General features: G+C 38.6%; 1 protein-coding gene across 1 annotated transcript; it reads left to right on the top strand.

The window, feature by feature from the left end:
• Window positions 1–5,208: 5,208 nt before the first annotated feature.
• chrnb3a (cholinergic receptor nicotinic beta 3 subunit a) lies at window positions 5,209–23,031 on the top strand (the record flags this gene model as incomplete). Its single annotated transcript, XM_079262153.1, has 8 exons — window positions 5,209–5,272; window positions 12,743–12,894; window positions 17,925–17,969; window positions 19,898–20,007; window positions 20,090–20,603; window positions 22,070–22,260; window positions 22,472–22,688; window positions 22,897–23,031. Exons 1-8 carry the CDS (start codon window positions 5,212–5,214, stop codon window positions 23,029–23,031), a joined length of 1,425 nt encoding a protein of 474 aa, XP_079118279.1. The 5' UTR covers window positions 5,209–5,211.
• Window positions 23,032–24,494: the final 1,463 nt, after the last annotated feature.

Here is a 24,494-nt window from a genome sequence, read left to right on the forward strand (position 1 = left end):
CACATGAAGAAGAAAACTCTGTTGTGAGTTAAACACGGAGACGAAACTATCACTGCTTTGGGTTTTTTTATTTTGTCTTATGCGAGTATACCGCAGAAATACACTGCAACAGTATGAACTACCGACAAAGCAGAGGACTCTTAATAGCTATGTATTTACCCACAATGCAACAATGCTACGTCAAATGCAGAAAATGACTTTGTTTTGTAGTTCGCTTCCTGTATTTGGTCCACTTGAAACAGACCGAGTCTGCTTTATGGTCAAAATCAGAATTTGTTTGGCACATATACGACATAGAGAAAGGTGGATAAAAGGTTTTAAGATATACATACTGTTCAGGCCTTGTTTAACCCGTTCGGACATTTAACAGCAGTAATATTAACCAGCGCTTTCAAAGTTTTGTTTTTTTAAATTTTTTAACAAGTGATTTGGAGGAAATATATGTATATAAATAAATAAATAAATAAATATATATATATATATATATATATATATACACATATATATATATATATATATATACATATATATATATATATATAATAGCATCAGATTTTATCACTGAACCAGAACACAAACGTTTTATTTCTGACATTTTCACATGATGTGTGTAATGCGGGAGCTGTGATGGACGTAACATTGCGGATAAATTTTACTGGTAACACTGGGTAGAAATGAGCCTCCTGGAGGCTGAAGCTGGTGAACTGTCTGTGTTCCAGAGGCTAAAGTGTGTAGTCAATATTTACTTTTTTCCTTCTGTAAAGTACATTGGTGGAGGGTCCTGCATGTTACAGCTGAGGTGTTACAGCTTTTATCTGGGTGGTTGCTATGGCAACAGTCTCTTTGGATATGAGGGTCTGACATCTGGCATGTAAGGATCTGAAATATACATTTTGTAAAATTTGGTGTTAAGCATAAAAAGCATTTAAACAGACAGGTTCCAAGCCAGGATGTTGGATCAGACACGGGGGAGTTTAGAGCTTTATCTGTCTGTCTGAGCACCTGAAAAATTAAAAAGAAACATTCATTTTCTAAGCATAGTAATAAGTAATATCTTGCTGTGTCCCTGTTCTCTTTCTGTTAGCAAATTTTCCACATGTGCAGCTTAACAGAGACAATAATTAGAACATAAAAAATGGTAGGTGATGCTGCATACATATAAAACACGGGTCTACTTAGGTCAACAGGAAGCCTCATCAGGATGTGTAACGCTTTATTTATACATGATATATAACTTCATGTTATCTGTACAGTGATACAGTCACATGGTGGCTAAATCAACCAGAGATCTGTCATGTGGAAATCACAACATTTTACAGACTCCTGGCTAAAATAGCAAATCAAAATAGGTGAATTAATTAAGATAAACACTGACAGTAAATAAAACCTAAAGTAAACATGCTGCTTTGTGCAGTTCCATGTCATTAAAATGTGTGTGTGCTTATCTGGCTGCTGGTGTTACAGCTAAATCTGTGACCTATCAGAATTTGTGACTGCAGGGGGCAACTTGAGTTTTTGTACCTGTATGACCGCCTTAAAAGACACGAGAAGAAGGGCATTTATGTAAACTTTGGAAGGATAAACGCAATGAATTTCATTCTCATCAGTGGACTTAAAGCAGCAGATCATATCTGACCTTGTTAAATATTTGATTATCATCTAATTGATTGCATTTCTGGATTAATAGCTACTCATCAGAAAGACACTTGCCATGTGGAAAACACTAACTGTACATTATCTATAAAATGTAGAACGTGCATTTATGTAAATGTATTTTAAGATGAGCAGTATTGGCACATTGTATGACGGCCTGTAGCGTCAAAATATGTATAACTTGCCATAGAAATTAAAAATAAAAAGCTAAATACTTCACCAATTGTTCAAGATGCACACACACACACACACACACACACACATACACACACACACACACACCTCTTTCCTCCCAATTTTGTCAGTGGCAAAGGTCTTGGCCAATCACAGCTCACCTTCCAGCTAATATATGAAGCGATTGGCTAGACCATAAAAGTTCTTTGCACTGGAAATAACTGTATAACCATTAGAATAGTTATCATTGTAAGTAGTTGAACATGGATGAAGAGAAATATGAAGAGCTGAATAATTTACTTTTGAAAGGCGGCTATCCAGAACACAGTGACAAACACCAGCGCTATGTCATAAGAAGACACAAAGGAAAGTTTTGCTTGGAAGGTAAGCTTTATTAGCCCTGACACCTGACATGCTATTAAAGCACATTTCTTAAATATTTCATAATTCAATTGAATTTTATTTATATAGCATCAAATCATGGCAATGCCATCTCAAGACACTTTACAGACAGAAATTAAGCCTACAGCATCCCTTTCCAATAAATACGTTTTTTCCCTCATAGATGACAAGCTTTATTACATTAGACACAAAGGCTCAGCAAAAGAGATGAATGTTAGAATTTTGTGTGGGGCATCAGAGGCAGACTCCGTTTTTAAAGAATTCCACGCTAGAGAAATTGGGGCGCACTGCGACCAAATTAAAACCAGAGATGCCATATCTCAAAGATTTTATTAGCTGTCGATGACAGAGGACATCAATAAACGAGTGTGTAAAGTTATCTTACTTTTCCCATGTTCCTCAATAACACAGTGTATTCTGTTGCTGTGAACAGACAGAGTGTGTTCTGTTGGATTTCCTCCCAGGCCTGGAAGGAAATCCGCCTCAGGAGAACATCGGCCACCTCATCAGGAGCATGCCCAGGTGTTGTAAGGAGGCTGTACAGGCACGCGGAGGCCACACACACTACTGAGCCTCATTTTGACTTGTTTAAAGGACATTACATCAAAGCTGGATCAGCCTGTAGTGTGTTTTTCCACCATCATTTTGAGTGTAACTCCAAATTCAGACCTCCATGGGTTGATACCTTTGATTTTCATTGATAATTTTTGTGTGATTTTGTTGTTAGCACATTCCACTATGGAAAGAAGAAAGTATTTAATAAGTATTTCATTCATTCAGATCTACAATGTGTTCCCTTTATTTTTCGAGCAGTGTACATTACGACTAATCGAGATAAATTAATTACACAACCTGTAATGAATTAGATTCTTTTCATAAATCAAGTCCCACCCCTAATATGCACTGACAAGCCTTATGTGAAATGAACTTGTTAATGTAGCATATCACCTCTTTGATATCATTTAGTCTGGAAAAACAGAAAAAGCAGCTTGAAATGTGTGTATAGCTAAGGTTTCCAGGATGAAATGTTCTTTATCCATAAAGAGAAAGCAGTGCCGTTGACACAAGCATTCTTATGGAGCAATAAACTTCCAACAAACAACATGAAAAATGCTTCATCATTCTGGCCAGGCAGTTTCTATTAAGCAACATTCCTGAAAGCGGGAATATGTGGGAATCTCCACCTCAGGTTCATTTGTAGGTAAGCGGCTGCCAGTTGAGCTTGGCTGGCTTATTTCACAGTGCACCATTCACTAATATATGTAAGCCTGCACGTTTTAAACATTCACAACTAGCACAGTCTTGTTTGGATCTTTAAACTGAGCTAAAGGTTGTTGCCATCAGCCAGATTGAGCAACAGCTTCTATAATCAGAATTCCTCTTCAGCAAACGAGCCAATGTTGCCAGACTATCCCCAAAGTTTTTACCTACACCCTGCTTTCCTTGCAGCATGTTCCCTCAAATATTAGAAAAAGCAATTATTACTGCTAAACTATAACTACATTTATTTTTAATAAAATTATTAAACGACTGCAGACATGGTCTTATATTGACTTCACAAAGTTTTTTTTATAAATAATTTGGGAAAAAATTTGAAATGGATCAATTTGAAATCAGTTGCTCTCCTAAGTGTTTTTGGTTAACTTAATCCTCATGAAACCTCCCTCCACCTACCCATCCATCCATCCATCCATCCATTATCTTCAGGGTCAAGAGGAACCCGAGCCTTAAGGGCAATCTTTGGGTGAAAGGCAGGGTACACCCTGGACAGGTCACCAGCCCACTGCAAGGCCCAACAGCAGCATTAATGACCATAATCACAATACCCTTTACATAAATTAATTTGGTAAGGGAAAAGGTATTAAACAAATATTTAAATTTCACATATTGTAATCAGACCGGAATTCCAAAAAAATACATCTCTATCAACTGGACAAAGCTCATCCCGGTGGACATGTGTCTAAAATGATTCCATGTTTCAGCTTTTTGGAGAAAAATATAGATATGTAGAGAATATTTAACCCTGGCAACAGCTGGAAATCTTCATTGTCTTTATATTTCAGATATTGGTCAAATAAAAGCCTTGGTGGACCATCAGTATAGCAGTCTGAGGCTGACTAAACAGGTTATTTGTTTTGGCTCTCACTGTTGGCTCTGCAGAAAAGCATCTGTACTGTTTGAGCCCTAAGATTTACATGGACTAGATTTACATGGTTCCAGCACTGGCCAAGTTTTCTTGGAACATTTTGTGCATGCATCTTCTGATTATACGTGGTAAACATGGGAAACATGTGGCTAATTCAGCGACCAGCACAGATCATCCGAGCCTCGCTGCGGTTAGTCCATAAGGTTTTCATCTTCCTCATTCTCCTGGTGCGCTCACAAACGCAACATCGGGGTGGAATTGCTACACCAGATAATAGAGAAAATCTATCAATGAAGCTGAATCAGAGCTAAATTGGAAAGTGGATCATCTGATCTGATCAGCCTAAATAATTTTAAGTACATTAAATAATGAAACAAAACAAACTCATATTAAATATTGGAAAAACAAATATAACAATTGAAAGAATATTCATTTATTTATTTTATTTTATGTATAATACATGGATAGATGTGTCCTCCCTCATTGAGGGGCCAGCCCTCCTCTGTCCCGCCCTCAGCCCCGCGGCTCGGCTCCGGCTCCATCCACACCGGGACGCGCACGCGGAGCAGCTGCAGGGGCAAAAAACAACAACAGGCGACAAAAGCGGATGAAGGATGAACACAAGCAGCTGTACTGTGCAGTGTGAAGGTGGTACGTGTTGATGCAAAGCCTCCGACCACCATCGCTCAAACTGGACACCACAGCAGCGATTCTCCGGATGTCCCACATGGCTGCTGGAGGAGCGCCTCGTCCTGCAGGAGGAGAGTAAACACTGAGACCATCTGATCCTGGCTGCGGATAGGACAGCTCGCTCTTACTGAGGACAAGGAGGAAGCATGAAGTTTGCGGTGGCGGTCTTGTGGTTTTGCCTGGCTCTTGGGAAGGTTGCAGTGCAAGGTGAGCGGGGGGGCGGGGGGGTGTCTGTGCGTAAACTACTGGACGTGTCCACAACTGTCAGGACAAAACAAAACTTAATCCTGGTAAGAGTGCAGATAACTGTATTCATGTAGCTGTCTTATGACTTCGCCTTATATTCAGACTAATTGACTAGCGCGTGCACGTTCTGCGCACGCCTTCACGAGAAGAAAAGGCGTTTTTAAACAAGAAGTGTTCGTGTTGCATAATTCAAGATGTGACTGCACTTTTTAATCGTGCAAAGAAGCAGGACAACACGACGGGGTCAGTTCAGAGGAGCGCGTTCATAATTTATTAAAGAGTGAGCGCGCAGCGCCCCCCTGGGGGTGTGTGACTGAGGTTGGGCTGGACAACGCCACAGGAGAACACACATGAAACAATGAAAATACATGAGCATCGACACGCACGGGGAGAAGAATTCCCACACATAATAAAGCTGTTCATGTCTCATATGTTTGGTTATTAAAAGTAAAGAATATTGTGCCGCTGTTGCGCTGAGCTCCAAAAAAAAAAAAAAAAAACAAAAACAAAAAAAAACTGCTCCAGCTGCTCTATCTATATGAAGACACATGTTGGTTTAAATCTATGCTTTCTGTGAGTCATTTATATTATAGCCAAGTGTATGCAAAGTTCATTTACATGCATGCAGAAGAATTCCCCAGACTAATCACTTCCAGCCTATTGACAAGTGTTCACTTTGGACAATTCTCTACTAACTATAGTTACATTTCACTGTTTGGATCGGATGCTCTGTTTAAATGTAGGTTAACTAGCATATGGAAAGGTACATTTAATTATGTCGTTACGGTCTTTGACTCATTTGACCTATTATAGTTAGGCTTACTCTGATAGAGGTATAAGTGCCATTAACCGTTACAAAACGTCAAGGTTTTCCTGTCTGCTTTCATTGTGGGCAACTGAGAGCACATTTTATGCACTTTGCCAATGATCTGCAGAGGCCTCACTCTGGTGATCAGTAGAATTAATGAGGTAAAAAGGTAAAACCACAAAGATTTACTGTCGTTTACATGCAGTAATGAGTATAAAATGGGTTCTTCATTCTCCCCTGGCCTCCCTTCTCTTATTACCCCTCTCAGTGGTACATCCTGCTGTGGTTCCACATGAAACAGATGGTAGTGGTGTCAAGGTGATCATACCACTGTTTCACTCATGGGGTGTTTCAGATTGAGAATGGAGGCAGGGTGCTTGTTTGCATGCTGGGCTGCTCCTGTGTCTCTATCAGTCATCTCCTCTCTCATACATACACTCAGCAGAGTGCTATACATTTTCTACTTATACCTTCACTACACACACAGACACACTCAGAGAATCGCACACTAATGCATCATAGCTTCTTTTTTTTTTTAAGACATTGAACCCCATCCCCAGAACCATCACAGACTATGCTACAATCAATACTTCCCCCTTCACATCTTCCCAGCTACACATGCATTTCTAAATGCACACACATTCACACACAGGGTCAATCAGCATCTCTCCCAGGGAGGGAGCAGGAGCTCTGGTAGGAATCTGTTCCTGTAATGTTTAACTAGCATGGCTCCTGCATCTTTGTTGATGAGAATGATAAATCAGAGGGTTGAGATGTTAGATGGATTCATCTGACTGACTTGTTAAAGCCCCGTTTTAAATCTTTACAAACTGAGTGAGGATATGATGCAAGGGGAGGTAATCTGAGCCGGAACACGGCACACAATTTAACTGTTAATGCCCTACACTCAACAGGAAGCAAGAGATGGAAAAGTCCACGTATGTTTTGTTCTTTCTTTTTCAGCAGGATTTTCTTCCTCAGCCATTTAATCATGAGGGCTGAAATGATGGAGTGCTGTTGGTGGTCATCCTGTGACAGCTTCATTCATCATAAGGAATGTTTGATGCTCTGTTAGTGATGTCTGTGTTTATGGTTGCTTATCAGTCCAAGGCCCTTCATGCCTTCTATCATGGTTCATATGTGACGAGACAATAGAAAAGGATTCAGGATCAGTGGGAGAACAGAGTATTTGATCTGATGTACGATGTGAAACCACTAGGACTGTGAAAATGTGCTTTTGTCCTGATTCGATTCGAGTCTGATTTTTTGGGTGCCGATTCGATTTAAATTGCAATTCTTCAATATTGCTGATTTTTGTAGACTAAAAACAAAAACAAATGTACAAAACTTTTTTTTTGCTTGTCGTTTTTCTTGATTTCAGTTTGGAAAAAAACAACACAGTAGCCAAACCATCTTTCTGCGTCTATAATGCCCATGAAGACAAGTAAAAAGATAAATAAAAACAATAAAAACGACAAAAATTTCATAATGGATCATTTTTATTTATTTGAAAAAAAAAAAGTGTTTTTTTTTATATTATAAAAAAAATCAAATTTAAAATTGTGAAGCAAAAGATCCCAACATTCGATTTTTCGATTCGATTTTCTCACCGCTAGAAACGACCCTGTCGAGCTGTGGTCCTTGCAAGTGTAAAGCACAACAATACAGAAAAACACACATAAACACACACAATATGGAAGATAAAATTTAGTTACTAGAAAAACCTGGTCACACTGCTAACCCAGCCAAACGAAGGGACCCTGGATGATAGCATAACCCTCACACACCGGGTGCAAATCACTTTGACTGCATCATTTTATCTACATCTCTTCTTACCTTGATGCTCACAGAAATTCCCTTTTCTGATATTTACTATTCATAGTCTGGTGTCTGAAGATGTGCATGACTCTCTACAAATTAGCTGAAACAGTCAAATAAAAGTACTCAGAGTGCAAACCTCTGCCAAGTCACTGTGACTTTGTTTTGCTAATGATTGTGGACATTATTATTGAGTTAGAAGCTCTAAAGTAAAAGTTATTTCCATGTTAAATAAAATCTCACCATAATAAAGAATCTGTTAAAAAATACCTGGATCCAGGCGATGATTCGGATCTTTCTCCCAAAGTATAATTACATGTTCCTTTTTTCTCTCCTGAGATTTCATGGAAATTGAATCAAAATTCGTCCATAACTTTTTGAGTTATGTTGCAAACAGAGAGACAGACAGACAGACAGACAGACAGACAGACAGACAGACAGACAGACAGGCAGACAGATAGACAGGCAGACAGACAGATAGATGGACAGACAGACAGACAGACAGACAGACAGACGGACAGATGGACAGACAGACAGACAGACAGATGGACAGACAGACAGACAGACAGATGGACAGACAGACAGGCAGACAGACAGACAGACAGACAGACAGATAGACGGACAGACAGACAGATGGACAGACAGACAGACAGACAGACAGACAGACGGACGGACGGACAGACAGACAGACAGATGGACAGACAGACAGACAGATAGACAAATCAAAGACATGACCTCCACCTTGGTGAAGGTTACATGTTTCAGGAGTTTTGCAGTTTTTTCTGTTTGTATCTGACTAAACATAAATACACTTGTTTTTTTTATCTGTTAGATATTTTCATCCTTCCCATGAAGCCTTTTATTAAATATCCTTATACTGAAAAGGCTAATTTTAATAATAGGAATTATAGCAAATAAAAAAAATAGAAATTCCCATTTTTGTGTGGTATAGGATGTTATAAGGAGGTTGGAGATGCACCAGATGATGACATGCTTAAAGTATTTTTTCTTATGAAGCAACAGTTCTCAGTTTCCTTGGGTTTTTAACTCTTTATGGGACAAGTGACTATTTTTGATCCCTTCGTTTTCTTTCATATTCAGCATGAAACTTTTTTTTTTTTTTTTTTAAGTAATGTAATGACAGAATGGAGATATTGATACATACCAGAAGGACAATTTTAGGTTAAAATTTCTAATTTCAAGGGATTTTAATTGAGTGCCCTATAAAGGGTTAAGGGTTGAGGCTACACAACTTCAGTCAAAATAACTTGCACTTTGCTTTTTTTCTTACTGTCATTATTAGGAATTGTCAGAACTTTAATTGTTGACATTCTTTAAAGTGGAACTATTATGGGCATTTCAGGCTAATTTATTTTTATTTCTGAGGCCAGAAGGGCTGGGATTGATCGAGTTATTGTCACAAATCGCTTTATTTACTTCAGACCCTCTCCGTAGGCTGTCAGATCAGCCTGCGGGCAAAACGAGTGGATTGAGACTCTTCCGCATTAAGCCCCGCCTCCCGCCACTGCACTACATCGGGAGCGCGCACCGCACCTGCTTTCGCCGTCATTGTAACATCTCATAAACAGATGGATTAGGCTAATATGAACTCAATAAAAAAAACAAAAAACAAAATACAATGTCAACACATAGCATACAGCCCTACATGTTGGAACCTGAATCAGAGCCTGAAAACGAAGTGGAAAACAGCAACCCACAGCAACGAATGCAGCAGGATGTCTCTCTTTGGTAAACTCTCCAGCCATCATTGGAAATAACTTTATCCGACGTTTTCCATCCGCCTGATGTATTTGTACATGCCCTTGTCAACCAGTAGAAGGTAGCCAACCACCGAACCTTATCCCCCGGGACGTCTCTAAAAAAAAAAAAAAAAAAAACTCTCTAAAACGACACGTTTTTCGTCGCCATGGAAACCGAACGGAGAGGGTGCTGGAACTCAAACTCAAACTCAAACCTGCATTTAGGTGATAAAAAAAAACAGTGTCGTTCACATGTCTGATGAGGATTCAACACTGTAACACTGTAGAAAGCTCAGAAAACTTGAAATACCATAATAGCACCCCTTTAATTTAATTTAACATTTTAAGTAATATCTGATAATTATTTTCTATTTTTTTCTAAACAAAATCTTTCTTAGAAGATGACGTTTTAACAGCATAATTCCAGGTTTATATAATGCATTAACTAGAGCAACATGTTTTCCACTGGAACAAGAACTAGTTCAACAACTTGTCAGCTCAACCATTTCTTACCTGTTTTCTTAATTAAATCCAGATTTTCAAGGCAATCGAGATTTATAAATTACCAATGAAAAGCTTGGACACATGTTTCTTTTAACCCAATGGGTAAGCGTGTCCAGAGTTTTGACTGGAAGTGTAACTATGGATATTATTCATTTATTGATTCATTTTCTGAAACCGCTTAATCGGATGAATGGTGGGAGAATGGAGCCTATCCCAGCAGCCTTCAGGCGAGAGGCAGGGCACACGCTGGACAGGTCGCCAGCCCATCACAGGGCCTATGGATCTTACTGTTTCTGTCTGACACAGAGAAGCCTGCTATCAGTGGTTTAGCTTGCACTTATAGCATCTTTTAGCCTCAGCTAAGAGATGAGGTTAAACGAAACCCTCATTCTTCTGCTCAGGAACAGTGTAAAGCTCAGTTCACTGTCTTGCCTAAAGGCACCTTGGCTCAGAACATGAGCTACGGCCACCAACAGGAAGCGTATAGTGCACGTTGATAATGATCTCTGTGTTTAGATGCAAGTAGAAATGGGACATTGTTACCCCTTGCTATCCGTTTTACTCTGTTCTCATTCCCCTTGCCCCAGTTAATGTATCCTTCTGCACCAGCTCCCCCCCTCCCTCCTTTCTGTCTCCGTCAGATGCTGGAGGGAACTGCTCCGGGTCACTCTGTCTCACTCCTTCTTTATCAGCTCTCTCCACTCCTCCGATGCATCTCCCTTGTTAGAGAGACTGTAGAATTGAACTTCTCTCTTCTGTCCGTTGGCCTGCTGCAACATCATACCAAAGGCTGTGCCAAATTTTGGCCTCTTATGTGGAGAAATGCTCCAGGCTTTGAGCTGATAAAGCCACAGCTACTTTGGGAGTTACATGTGCGCTGCTTATGTATAAATACCACATACTGCTTCCAGCATCCAGCGAATGCAGCTGTCATTTGCATCTGGCTTATATAAAATGATGAACTGAGTAGAGGTTCAGTCTCCTGCTCCAGGACAAAATGAAAGGACATGGAGATCTTGCTGAACAATCCGTGTAGTTAGCAGGATAATTTCTTTGCTTAATTTTTCTAAATAGCGTTTAAACCTTTTATTTTTTTACCAGTTTGAGCATGTCTCTGCTCAGATGATGCATGAATTAGACCAAACCGTAGAACATGTCATGATTTTACTTCTTTTCCTTTCTAAGTGTCCACATAAGGGACCTGATGTCCCTCAGCTGTTTGCAAATGAATGGTAAAAGCACTGTTCCTTCATGGCGCAGTCTCCCACTGAGTGTAAGTGTCACTCTTTAACTGATGATTATGCCTTCTGCCTGACTGCACGTGGTGCTCTGAGCTCTTTTAGACTCCCCCGACAATTGATCTGTCTTAGGTGATTCTGTCAGCATGATCATTTTGCCAGCCTTGGGCGCTTAGATGCATTTGTTGGGCCATGACCAGCTGTCAGTCTGTGTGAGGTGCTCTTACTTCTCTGTGCAAGTTCAGAACCATGTAGCATGCCATAATATCGCAGTAAAACCATATTTTAGGTTGTTTGTTTAATTAATGAAGCAAGTAACTGAAGATAATTTCTCAAACAGAAAAACTTGCAAATAAAATGGACAACCAATCATATGTGAGGTTCTGAAAGCAGTGAATTGTGATGCAGTGTTAAATGTAATCCAGCAGACAGATACGAACGAATCATTTAGACTTTGATCTGATGGTGAGCTATAGCCTGTGCAAAAAATCTGGGGGACTGTCAAAAAGTGCATTCATTCAGTGCGTCGTCTCTATATTTATACGGTGGATTGGCACAGTTTTATCTTTATAGTCAAGTCAAGGAAAGATTTCTTTATAAAATGTGTTTAAAAATGAAAGTGCTGCACATTGAAAAGCGATAAAGCAGCTAAATTGTTGAGAGTATAGATAAAACCTTAAATAAAATCTAAAAGATCCAAAACAAATAAATTAAGGTGATAAAATTAGTGGTTAAAATCAAGAAATTGAGGTGTTTTGAAAGGAGAAGCTGGGACTAATGTGACCTGTCAGATATACGAAAGAGATTTATAAGTTAGCTCATGTTACAAATACAAGTTTAGAAAAATTAAAATAAAAAGTTTGACTTCACACAACTGTGTCATTTTAAACAAACTCATTTTGACGACTGAATTCATCGTGCTTAGTATATTTTTGTTAGACAGAAAGTTTTCCAGGCGTTCGTGTTCCCCTCAGGATGAACCGTAATGAAAGTGGTGATCCTTCAGTTTAAAGCTGAACAGCAGCTCAGATTTTCCAATAATTAGCTTAAGTTGGAATATTACTAGAATAATGACACCTTGTTTGATTTAAGTCACACTTTGTATTCAGTCCTAATCAGCCAAAAGTTTTCATATAAAAACATGTTATCAGCATATTGACTTTACTTTCCAGCATATCAGCAGATCTGTGTGGAAAGCCACGAACTTATAACACACTTTTTGTTTATTCCATCACTGTAAACTTTAAAGAAATATAAAATTTGTCCCACTTTCCTTCATGTCCCCCTCGCATGTTCCTTCCAGCCCAGGAGGACTTTATATCGCTGGCTGAGCTGGAGGACTCCTTGCTGCGAAACCTCTTCAAAGGTTACCAGAAGTGGGTGCGGCCTGTCCAGCACGCCAACGACACCATAACTGTACGCTTTGGACTGAAGATCTCACAGCTGGTTGATGTGGTGAGAAAACTTATAGACATTCACAGACGCACAAGAAACATGATGTAAAAGATTTTCTTTCACAACCAGAAGACTGCAGCTCCCTTCTTTCAAGCAATCACAACATTATTAGCATGGTTGACTGTGGTTTGCTCGCAATCATTGCTGAGGAAGGCGAAGGGCTTTTGTTTTATCTCTTTTTATTTAACCTTCATTTTACCAGGTAAAATCAATTAAGAACAACTCATTAACAATGATGACATGGCAATCAAAGAAAGACTAAACAATACAAGATCCAATGAAGCCAGAAAGGAACCTGTAAAAGGAAAGAATACAGACAAATCAAGTCTCACAACCAAAAATACAGAGGTTGTAAAGTTAAAACCACTTAGACAACATCTATAACATGTGGAGGGAAAATGGAGGGAAGCTGCACATGCTCTAAAGGTGTTTTTTCTTATTGTCTTGGTTTTGTAAGTAGGTCAGTGTTTTAGTTGTCAGTCTCACTTTGGAGAGTTAGATCCTGAAAGGTGAGCTGAAAGCTAGTAAGAATGGAAGAACACGTTGTTTTATCATGTAAAGCTGATGAAACATGAAAGATTTAAAAAAAAAAAAAAAGTTTTGTTGTCTGGATTTTTACGCTACACCTGCCTCAGAAGGTTCCACAACACAGTCCACAGTGTCTCCCAGTCTGGACTGGGCTGCAGGCCGTGTTGCATCGCAGACGTTCAGCAGCTGAAAACATGCAGCGACAATCCGTCTGATGCGATACAGACTTCACTCAAACTGCCGTCGATTGTTTGAGGTTTAACTTATATAATGGCTGCTTCTTTCTGAGGAAGGTTTAGCTTCTGATTAGCAGGTTCACGTTTAGGAGAAGGAAGCCAGCATGACCACAGTTCTGTCCTCTAACGTAGTGGTACCCAAAAAGCTGTGGACCCCCTGACCCCCCCTGCTAAAACTGTGCTAAGTTTAATGATTTTACTGGTGAGATTCTCATCATGAATAGTTTTCTGACTGAGTCCTGTTCTTTGATGAAGACGTGTAAATTAATAACATATTGCCTTACTATTTAAAAAAGATAGGCACAAGTTAACATTTGTTCTACAAGTTGTATTGATTTAATGTGACAGGAAAAATGGAGCTAACAGGATGGAGATGAAGTTCTCCACTGCTGTCGCTCCACCAACTCACGAAACCCCACGACATGGATGAAGACTGCAGTGATGCACAAGTTGTAGCTTCATAAGAGGCTTTTTTATTTAAATAGTTAGATTAAGGATACATTCTATAGATAAAGTTTGTATAGAATGTTGTATAGCCGATTGTGACGACCCAATCATATTAAAAATAAGAACAAATAAAGAAAAGGGAGGGGTGGTATTTACGATTACTTGTTAACGCGAAGGTCGGATCGTCTTGGGGTTGTTAACTTTACCACGGTATGCAGGACATATAGATTGCTTGCTTTGGTTTTGCTCTGACCCAAATAATAATCTGAATCACCTCCTACGTCTTCATTGCACTCTGCATACGTCACTTTCTTTCGCTCGCTGGAGAGTCAGTTTGCAAGTGAACCGAGACCCCCGGCTTTCAGGTGGACCAGACTCCACTTCTTTGGTCCGCGTTGGAGGGCAGCTGGTGTTAAAACTGTGCCAAACAAGTCGTGCTGTCTGTTGAAGCGGACCGTGGTCTGTTTAAAACAAACCGAACAGCAGCAGTGTGAAATCATACTTGAATTTCCCCTCGGGGATAAATAAAGTATCTTTGATTTGATTTGATTTGATTTGATTTGATTTGATTTGATTTGATTTGATTTGATTTGATTTGATTTGATTTGATTTGATTTGATTTGATTTGATTTGATTTGATTTGATTTGTTTGGTTTGCTTGATGTGAAAAGCTGATTTAAAAAAACAAAACAAAACTTAAACAGTCACGCTTGGGTCTCTGTTTGGACATCGTCTTCAAGTTTAGTCAAAATGGATCTGATCAAAGCTTCTGGGACTTTCTTTGCTGTTTGGGGGACCCCTTGACGGGGTGCCAGACCCCAGGTTAGGGACCAGTGCTCTAAGGTAAGACTTCTGTATCCACCAGAAGTCACAACTGGACATCGAGGTAACTTTGTGTTCATTTCTGAGGTGCATTTGATCCCAGATAATTCATGGTAGACACAGTATGTCCTGGATTTCTAAACTTTAGGGTATAATTTAGGAGATTCTCTGCGTTGAGGGGCGGGACTGAAATAGTTAATAAGCTTTACTCACAGATATGAAGGCTCTACAGTTTCCTCATACATTTAAAGCAAGGAAAGTCATACAGAAAAGTTTACCCACATGCTCATCATCACAGCTTCCCAAACATCGAAGAGACTAGAGATTATTTTGTCACCAGCAAAGGAGACTTGCATAAAGCAGGATTTCAGCTGCATAACTGGGCCTTCACTGGTTTTATGACTCTGGGTTTTCTGTATGTGGCACATTTTGCTGCCTGTACTGTTTTGCACATGAAGCTGGGGTAAAGAGTGTGGTGTAAACATTTTTGTTACTCTGGGTGAAGTGGTTCCTCGCTCTGAGAGTAGTCTATGGATTTTGTAATCATGAACAATAAGAAATATAGTTAGACCCCTCAGTTTACTGTAAATCTGTAAAAACTCTGACCAATCTAAACATTCAGACCGAAACGGAGTTGTTCATTTTTTACAAAAAAAGCCTTGGATCACGCAAAGAGCAAAACCGGAGGGGGAGGAACCAAGACTAGGGGAGGAGCCAAGACAGGGGGAGGAGCCAAGACAGGGTGCCACTTTCACATCTCGCCGGCTCCCCAACATTACCTACCCCAGCTTTAATTGGAGACTTTGGAGAATAGATAAGTTGTACGTCAGATAATTAGATTGAAAAAACAAGTTCTATTCAGATCCATATTTTCTAAAACAGCAAGTTTTAGAAAATTGTTGACCAAAGAGTTGACCAAAACTTACAAAGTCTTTCTATCTTGAATTAGAAATATTTCAAGCCTCCATATGATACAGAATCATGAGTTATGTTTCTCCCAGGGATGCAGCAACATCTATAGATGTGTATGGGGAAAAAAAAGAAAATAAACAGTTGAGGTATTGGTTCAACTCTTGATCCACTAAACTTTAAAAAATTAAAAAAGAAACTTTAAAGGTTCTGCGTGTTTTTTTTTTCTTTCCATATTTATATTAACAACATAAAAACCTTGAGTCAAATTGATACATTTATGCAAACATAATGTTGTAAATTTACATAAGATGATGTGATGAGGCAGAACCGCAGAAACTACGGCCAGTGGATGCTACTTCTACTTCTGCTGGTAAATAACTCCACAAGAGGAGTCTACCAGACGATAACAAATCATTTTAAAGTAATTAGGAAATGGCAAATAAAAGAAGCGGTCCAGGTCAGGAAGACCAAGGAAACTTTATGAGCTTGCTGCTGGTTGGCTTGCTACAAAGGCTAATCAAAGCCTGTCTGACAGGAAAAGACAGGGAAAGATTTTGCAGACTGGAGGGATCGTCCTCTGTGAAGCTACAGCATCTTCTCTGTGGAAGAGTTATTCTCAACTCAACTTTATTTATAAAGTCCTTTAAAACAACCAAAGTTGGGACAAAGTTCTGTTTATCAGCCAAAACACAGTAAGAAACACGATAAAACAATAGCTCATACAAGGAATAAAAAAATAATGAAACAAAATAAATAAATAAATAGTAAATAAAATCAATAAAACCAAAGCAAAACCAGAATATAGCACACTGATCAGAAGCAGGCTCACACTGGGTTAAAAGCCAAGGAATAAAAATGGGTCCTAAGATAAGTTTGAAAAATGGACAGTGAGGACGCAACAGAAAAAGTTATCAGAATAAAACTTTTTCCTTTGTGCTCATCACATAATTCCGCATCAGAGGTGTACAAACACACGGAGCTGGTTGACAGTAAGAGAAACTTTCTGTGTGAATGTTAACAATCATGCATGAGGACGTTCTGGAGAAACTCCACGGAGATTTTTACACTGCTGTTAGAAATGGTGTAAAAGGGAGTAAATTTACCTGAAAATGAGAAAAAGTTCTTAAAGTTTAGCGCTGTGTGTGATGTTTAACTTCATGACATCCATCCATCCAGTCAGACTTCATAAAACCCAAACCTTAATGAAAGTTTTGGGTTTGACCTGAGGCTTCCAAGCAATGCAGTTTCTCTTCTTATAGAAGACAGAAAACACAATGAGGACCACTTTGTAAGGACAGGCTTGAGGTTGACCAGTTCAGAGAACAACTTAGATGATAGATGACGAATAATAAAATGGATATAATACAGAAACACATTTAAAAACGATGCAATAAAAGCTTTAGAAGATGTTTATCAGGAAGGCTACAGGAGAGATCATTGTACTGGTTTCATACTGAGGCAGCCCAGAGAGGCGTCATAAAGACCAGTCCAGCAGTTTACATGTATTTTTCTGGCATTTAGGAGAGCGCCCTCTTGTGGTGCATTTGTTATTTTGATTATAGCTCAAATTTTTTTGTTTCCAGAAGCGCCTCTGGAGAAAAGACAGATATATTGAGCAGGTTCCTCCCTTTTTAAACAGCTTTTTACGTCTGGCAGAGCTTCGTTTAAGCACACTTTCACACACAATGAAAAGCTCTCCGTCTGTTTCTTCCATGTAATCCTCCATCAACCTCTCTCACTCATTTTTTATTCATTTAGTAAGATCATGAGATTAGGAGCAGGGGTTGTGTTTCTTTTAGTAAGATCATGAGATTAGGAGCAGGGGTTGTGTTTCTTTTTTCCATTTTTAAAGTCTTTTTTCTTCTGTATGTTGAAAGCTTAACTCAAAAAGCTTTTCTTTTTCTTTGTTTATTTTTTATCAGACTAAAAGTGCATTACTGAGACGGCACTGTGACAGTATAAACAGCAGTTCACACTTTAAATATCATCATTAAGAACTTTTTCATTGTTATTATGCTCTCATTTCTGATTGGCTCCTTATTATCAGTCTTATAAACTGATTCACTGTTTTATTTTGTCTTACAGGATGAAAAGAACCAGTTAATGACTACGAATGTCTGGCTCTGGCAGGTAAAAATAAATATTATATTTACATTTACAGATACTCACTCTTTAATTTGGGAGTCCTTTTGCTTAACTTCACATAAGAGTAGGACAGTTATATATATGTTAGCTGTCGCTCATGTATACAGCATGCTACTGCTCATTCTGATGGACTAAAGTTTTACTGTAGGACTACCTAACAAGAATGTACCAAACCCATATGAGTGTTTTGAGTACACACACAACCAAAGTGAAATGAAAAATGGATATTTGATGAAGATGTTCCTTGAGGGATTGAATATAAAATATGCACTTTGTTTTTTGTTGTGTTTATTTTAGGAAAAAACTCCTACATAACTAATGAAAATTTAGACACAGATCCAACTGGCTGATAAGCCCCTAAAACTGCCCGCTGGCATCTCAGAGGCGTCATAGAAACTCCTGAATGAGTCATCCATCATAACATAATAATTTATCACATTTTTGGAATAAATGAGATGACTATTCCTACTATGTTGCTAAAATACAACAATCCAGAAACTATGAGGAAGCCGCTTTCTGTCAAACTTTTAATCAGTTTGATAGCTTCAATGAAAGGCAGTGTCCATGCAGGAGCAGCCAGAGATCAATGAGTGACAAGAAAGTTGGATGTGTGTCAGTAAAGAACAAAAATAGTGTCTCTGTTTGGCTGGAATAAAACCACAGGGATGCACAGTGAGCTGGTCAAAAACCACCTGAGCTGGTGTTAGGATAGGAAGTAAATAGTAGGACAAATTATTTACTGGGTAACACTTTATAGATTTATAGATTAATTTATGAAAACTTTTCCATGAATTCCTGCTGCTCATCATGAACTAATGATCTCGATGTTGATTCTTGTGACTACTTGACCCCTAATTGATCATCAATTAATGAACACTAGTTCATTAATTAATTCATAAACATTTCAACAAATTTGCCATCTAGATATAAGTATGTCATTTAATTCCTTTTTTAAAATTTATTTTCATTTAAAGCAAGACACACTTAAAGAAGTTCACTTAGGTGAACATGGGAAGGTAAAAGCGCTTGGAGTGATTATCAGGGTTTTAAAATCACTGTATTAATGCAGTACATTTAACAAAGATTTGACACTGGTCTGTATGGAAATGCTTTATATCAAATATGTAGCTGCTTTAGAATCAACAAAACAATAAATAAATAAATAAATAAAACCTACAATCAACCTTCATTAATATTCCCCCAAAGCACTTTTATATCCATGTTCACACAAAGGAACTTCTTTCAGTGTCTTGCATAAATAAAATGAAAAGAAAATCAGTATCAGGGAATAAAATATGTTTCTGTTTAAACTGGCAAATATGTCAACATATTGATGAATTAACAGTGAACTAATGTTCATTAATTAATGATCAATAAAGGATCAAGTAAACACACAAATCAACATTGAGATCATCATTAGTTCATGATGAGGAACCGGAATTCATGATAAAATCTTCATTAATAAATGCATTAGTTCATCATGAGTTACATTTGACCTAAGTAAGTATATGATGTCTACCATTATTGTAAAGTGTTTCCAATAACTCATAAATAGTCATAAAAACCAGATGGAGAAAATAGTAAACATGTAAATGGTCTCTGCTGTCTGTTTGCTTCAATGACTTGAGAGAAAATGTTCGCTGTTGATCTGTGTGTTATTTCTACTGTTGGTAATAAATTCCTATTTGTTGTTTTGGCTGGCCATGATGGTGCCTTTTCTGTTGATCCATTTATTTTATATCCCTGTGGTCTCATCATCTGACAACTACATGTCTGCATGTTTACTTTGTTTAAAAGAGTTGAGCTTCAACATTTCTATTTAGAAAAAAAACCAACAACACATGGACCTAAAGTAGGTAAAGATGGCCTGAAGTTTTAAGAAATAAGCTTTCTGTGGTCTTGTAATATTTCAGGAGTGGATTGATGTGAAGCTGAAGTGGAACCCAGATGACTACGGGGGTATTACCTCCATCAGAGTGCCATCAGAGACAATATGGCTGCCTGACATAGTTCTATATGAAAAGTGAGTTACGGTTACCTGCCTGAACGCTTCAGTCCAACGTTGTTAGCATTCGGTCCTGATCCTCCTCCTGTTTGTTTCTCAGTGCTGATGGTCGCTTTGAAGGCTCCCTGATGACCAAAGCCATCGTGCGCTGGGACGGGACTATAACCTGGACTCCACCTGCGAGCTATAAGTCCTCCTGCACCATGGACGTCACATTCTTCCCGTTTGACCGACAGAACTGCTCCATGAAGTTCGGCTCGTGGACTTATGATGGAAACATGGTGGACCTCGTCCTGGTGGATCACTATGTGGATCGTAAAGACTTCTTTGACAATGGAGAGTGGGAAATCCTCAATGCCACAGGAGTAAAGGGAAGCAGGAGGGATGGGGTATACTGGTACCCATTTATCACCTACTCTTTCATCCTAAAGAGGCTGCCCCTGTTCTACACCCTGTTCCTCATCATCCCATGCCTCGGGCTGTCCTTTCTCACCGTGCTGGTGTTCTATTTGCCATCAGATGAGGGAGAGAAACTGTCTCTTTCCACATCCGTGCTGGTGTCCCTCACTGTGTTCCTGCTGGTCATAGAAGAAATCATCCCTTCGTCCTCAAAGGTTGGTTTCACTCGCAGGTTCAAAACAGAACTTTTCAGGCTCCTGCTTGACTGTAATTTTTTACCTCTAAGCAGCGTTTTCACTTATCCTGTTATCTTATTTACAGGATGCCCCAGTGAACACACTTCACAACAAAAAGTCTCCCAGCTTGAGCCTTTTTCAGCTTTTTTGTCACAATTCAGAAGTCATGAAACATTAAACTACAGTCAAACATAAAACTACTGAAACATAAAACTAAAACTACACCAATAATTAAGTATCTTGAGCAACATATGCTTGACATCTTTAAAAAGGCCCACCCTCTCTATCTATCTATCTATCTATCTATCTATCTATCTATCTATCTATCTATCTATCTATCTATATATATATATATATATATATATATATATATATATATATATATATATATATATCTATCTCAGTCATTGTTTAGCATATAAAGACCAAACCCATGAAAAATGATAACCCTTTAATAAAATGTTAAATCAAAAAGTTATTTTCAATCTAGTACAATGTGATATTTCAATATTTTTATTGCGTAATCTTCTCCTTTCTGGTGTCCATTAAGGGTCAGAAGACAAAAATCTGAAGTTTGTACTATAAAATGATACCAAATTTCCCTGAAACTGTATGTATCATATATGCCAAGCTGAGTTGTTTTGGGTTAAATGAATAGTAAATATTGGCATATCACATATCAGCCAAACATCCAACATTGTGCATCTGTACTCTAAAATCAATATATCGTTATCACTGAGCTATTTTTAAAGTCTGTCTTCCCATCCATCCATCCATCCATCCATACTGCTTATTCCAGTGTTTCCCAGTGTTTTATAGGTAACCCTACCTTAACACACCTGAATGGAATAAAGGGCTCATTATCAGGCTGCAAAGAACATTTCAGTAAAATTCAGTAATGTGACTCAGGTGTTTTGGGGGAGGAACAAGTCTAAAACTTGCAGGGAAGGGGGCCCTGAGGACCTAGATTGGGAAACACTGGCTTATTCCAAGTTGCAGGATCTTTTGTAAATAAACATTTAGAATTACATTCACCACTATATAAACTTACAAAAATCTTATGAAGTCAGTTTCCTGCATATGTGGAATCCTGAAATAATTATATCTACGTGTAGGTCCTGTCCAGCCTTTTTTCTGCACAGCCATCACTCATAGGTTGGTTTAAAGTCCTTTCTGGACCAAGTGGGTGAGAACAGCCACGGCTGGATCATCTCTTCTTTCATCATTTGTGGGAAAAATTCCACTGCTATAAAGTTTTGAGTCTATGCTGAGAGAAGCGATGTGATATGCCTCTTAGCACAACTCCACCCAGCTTGGAGGTTTGTCCAGGTTTGGAAAGTATGTAGATGCATCAGAAGAACTTGAGTTCTTCTACTTGAGTATCAGAAATAAACGTGATGGTTTTAGACTCGTATTTGACTCAACTTTCATTTTTACAACTACAGGTGATTCCACTGATCGGAGAGTACCTGCTCTTCATCATGATCTTCGTCACCTTCTCCATCATCGTCACGGTCTTTGTTATAAACGTCCACCACCGCTCCTCTGCCACCTATCACCCCATGGCTCCATGGGTAAAGAGCCTCTTTCTGCAGAGACTTCCCCGACTGCTGTGCATGAGGGGACACACTGATAGGTAACTCACTGAATCAGTCTCAGTTTACGTTACTTTTTGGTTCTCATTAAACACCGTTTCTGAATATGAAATTTATTTCAAATAACAAATTTAAATAAGTTTTTTTAATAGGCTAATTTACATAAAAAGCATCACCGTGCTGTCCGCCATGCAGCTCGTCAGAGGAAATAAATAAACATGCAAATAACAGAGTTGCTTCCATGACCTTCAGATACCACTTCCCAGATATGGAGATGCGAAGCCCAGAGCCGAAGCCCCGGCGGGGTGCAGGAAAGCGAGGGGTTCCTGGGCACAGTGGCGGTCAGCAGCACGGGGCACTTGGAGGGAAGGAGGATGAGAATCAAGCGTGGCTAGCGATGCTGGAGAAAGCCACAAACTCTGTTCGCTACATCAGCCGCCATATCAAGAAGGAACACTTCATACGAGAGGTATGAGGTGATCCAGGATGGATTTAATGTTCTCATGTTTTGTCACGTGTTGAACTCTTACAGCTGGAGTGTCGTGATCTTCTCTGCGTCTCATTTGCTCTGCAACCTCTTTTAAAATGCATCCAGACTGAAGCATGTTTTCCTCTGAATGTGTGACATTAAGAATCCCATGTGACCTTAATGCTGCTGTGTGTGACTGTCTCATCAGGTTGTACAAGACTGGAAATTCGTGGCTCAGGTGTTGGACAGAATTTTCCTTTGGGCCTTCCTCACAGTGTCAATACTGGGAACTATTTTAATCTTCACTCCTGCTCTGCAGATGTACCTCAGCACACCTTCATGAAAACAAACACAAGTCATAAAACAGCTCATTTTCTTTCCCTGTCAGTGTTGGACTGAGATTTATTGATGAAGTTTAATAAATTTCTATGTATTTCTTTCTAGAACCAGACGTAGGCTGAAACACTAACATCTCATCATTATGGACTGCACCCTCTGATAATACATCAGTCCTAATTATACATTCACATTAACTGGGCATGTACAGTGATTTAAAAGCATGGAAGCAATAATCAGTTCAAAGTAGTGCAAATTAGTTCAACATTCATCTTGTATAACTTTCACATTGCAGCTGTAAATGCAATATTATGCACAATATCACTTCATGTGTGTCACATGCACTTTGTTGTCAAACTGTACCCGATTGTATGTTATGTACTGATTATGACAATAAAAAAAAATTAAAAAATGGAATCTGTCTTTTTTTTTCTGTGGACTGTTTTGATGATGACAACCAAGGAAAAAGAAAGCAGCTGACCATACAAGGACCCCTAAGAAAGCCTCCATGTTCACCTGCTGCAGGGTTTTGGTGTCACTGCCTGGGCACGTATGAAAAGAAAAGACCTTAAAAAAGAAAACATCCTCAGTGAAAGGACTCGATGTTTCTACAACCAGACAACAAGACAACTCCATCAGTTCGTTTTGTCTTCAGGAACAAACGCTGGTCTGTTTATGATAAGAAAGCAGATCATCTTTTATTGTCCGTTTTGTCTTGTTTAGTTTCCTCCTGCAGGAGTTTAACACGAGTTGGGATGATGTGTGTAAAACCACCTCCTACCTTTCACTCTCTGTTGGGGACAACATCCCCTGGTTATGGTTGGCTTCTTCATCAGTTTCTTACTGACTACACTTATCCAACTCTCCATTAAAAACTGGAAATAAACCAGCCTGGGACACATCCCACAATTCCTTGCTTCCTACAAAATAGGATGATTAAAGACCTATGCATAGAAAAATGGAACAGAAGGATTAATGTATTACAGCAACTTCTATGGGTTTTTTTTTCCTTTCCTTTATCAACATGGGTAAGAAAGTAGTTTTTATATTTCATTAATTCAGTTTCTAAATGAAAATCCCTCCCCAGTATCTTGAAGTTAAACTTTCATTTTATTTTATTTTATTTTATTTTATTTTATCTTATTTTATTTTATTTTATTTTATTTTATTTTAGCAAGATCCTCCTCGAACAGTGTTTTGTTTTTCAACCTGTTGAAAGGCAGAATATGAAAAACATCTATCTGGCTGTGTGGTCTGACTTTGTCTTTGGCTGTAATGAACCTGGGTGACCACTAGATGTCAGCAAATACGTTTTTCTTTCTCGCTAATAAACACTTTGTGTCTCAAACTTTGTTAAGATGGAAAAAAAAAAATCAAATGAGGTCAATAAGCAAATAACTATGTGGAAAATTAAATCCAATCCAATCCACTTTATTTATATAGCATATTTCATAAATGTAAATGGTTTCC

The sequence above is a fragment of the Telmatherina bonti genome, assembly GCF_933228915.1.
Source record: "Telmatherina bonti genome assembly, chromosome: 3".
Taxonomy (NCBI): domain Eukaryota; kingdom Metazoa; phylum Chordata; class Actinopteri; order Atheriniformes; family Telmatherinidae; genus Telmatherina; species Telmatherina bonti.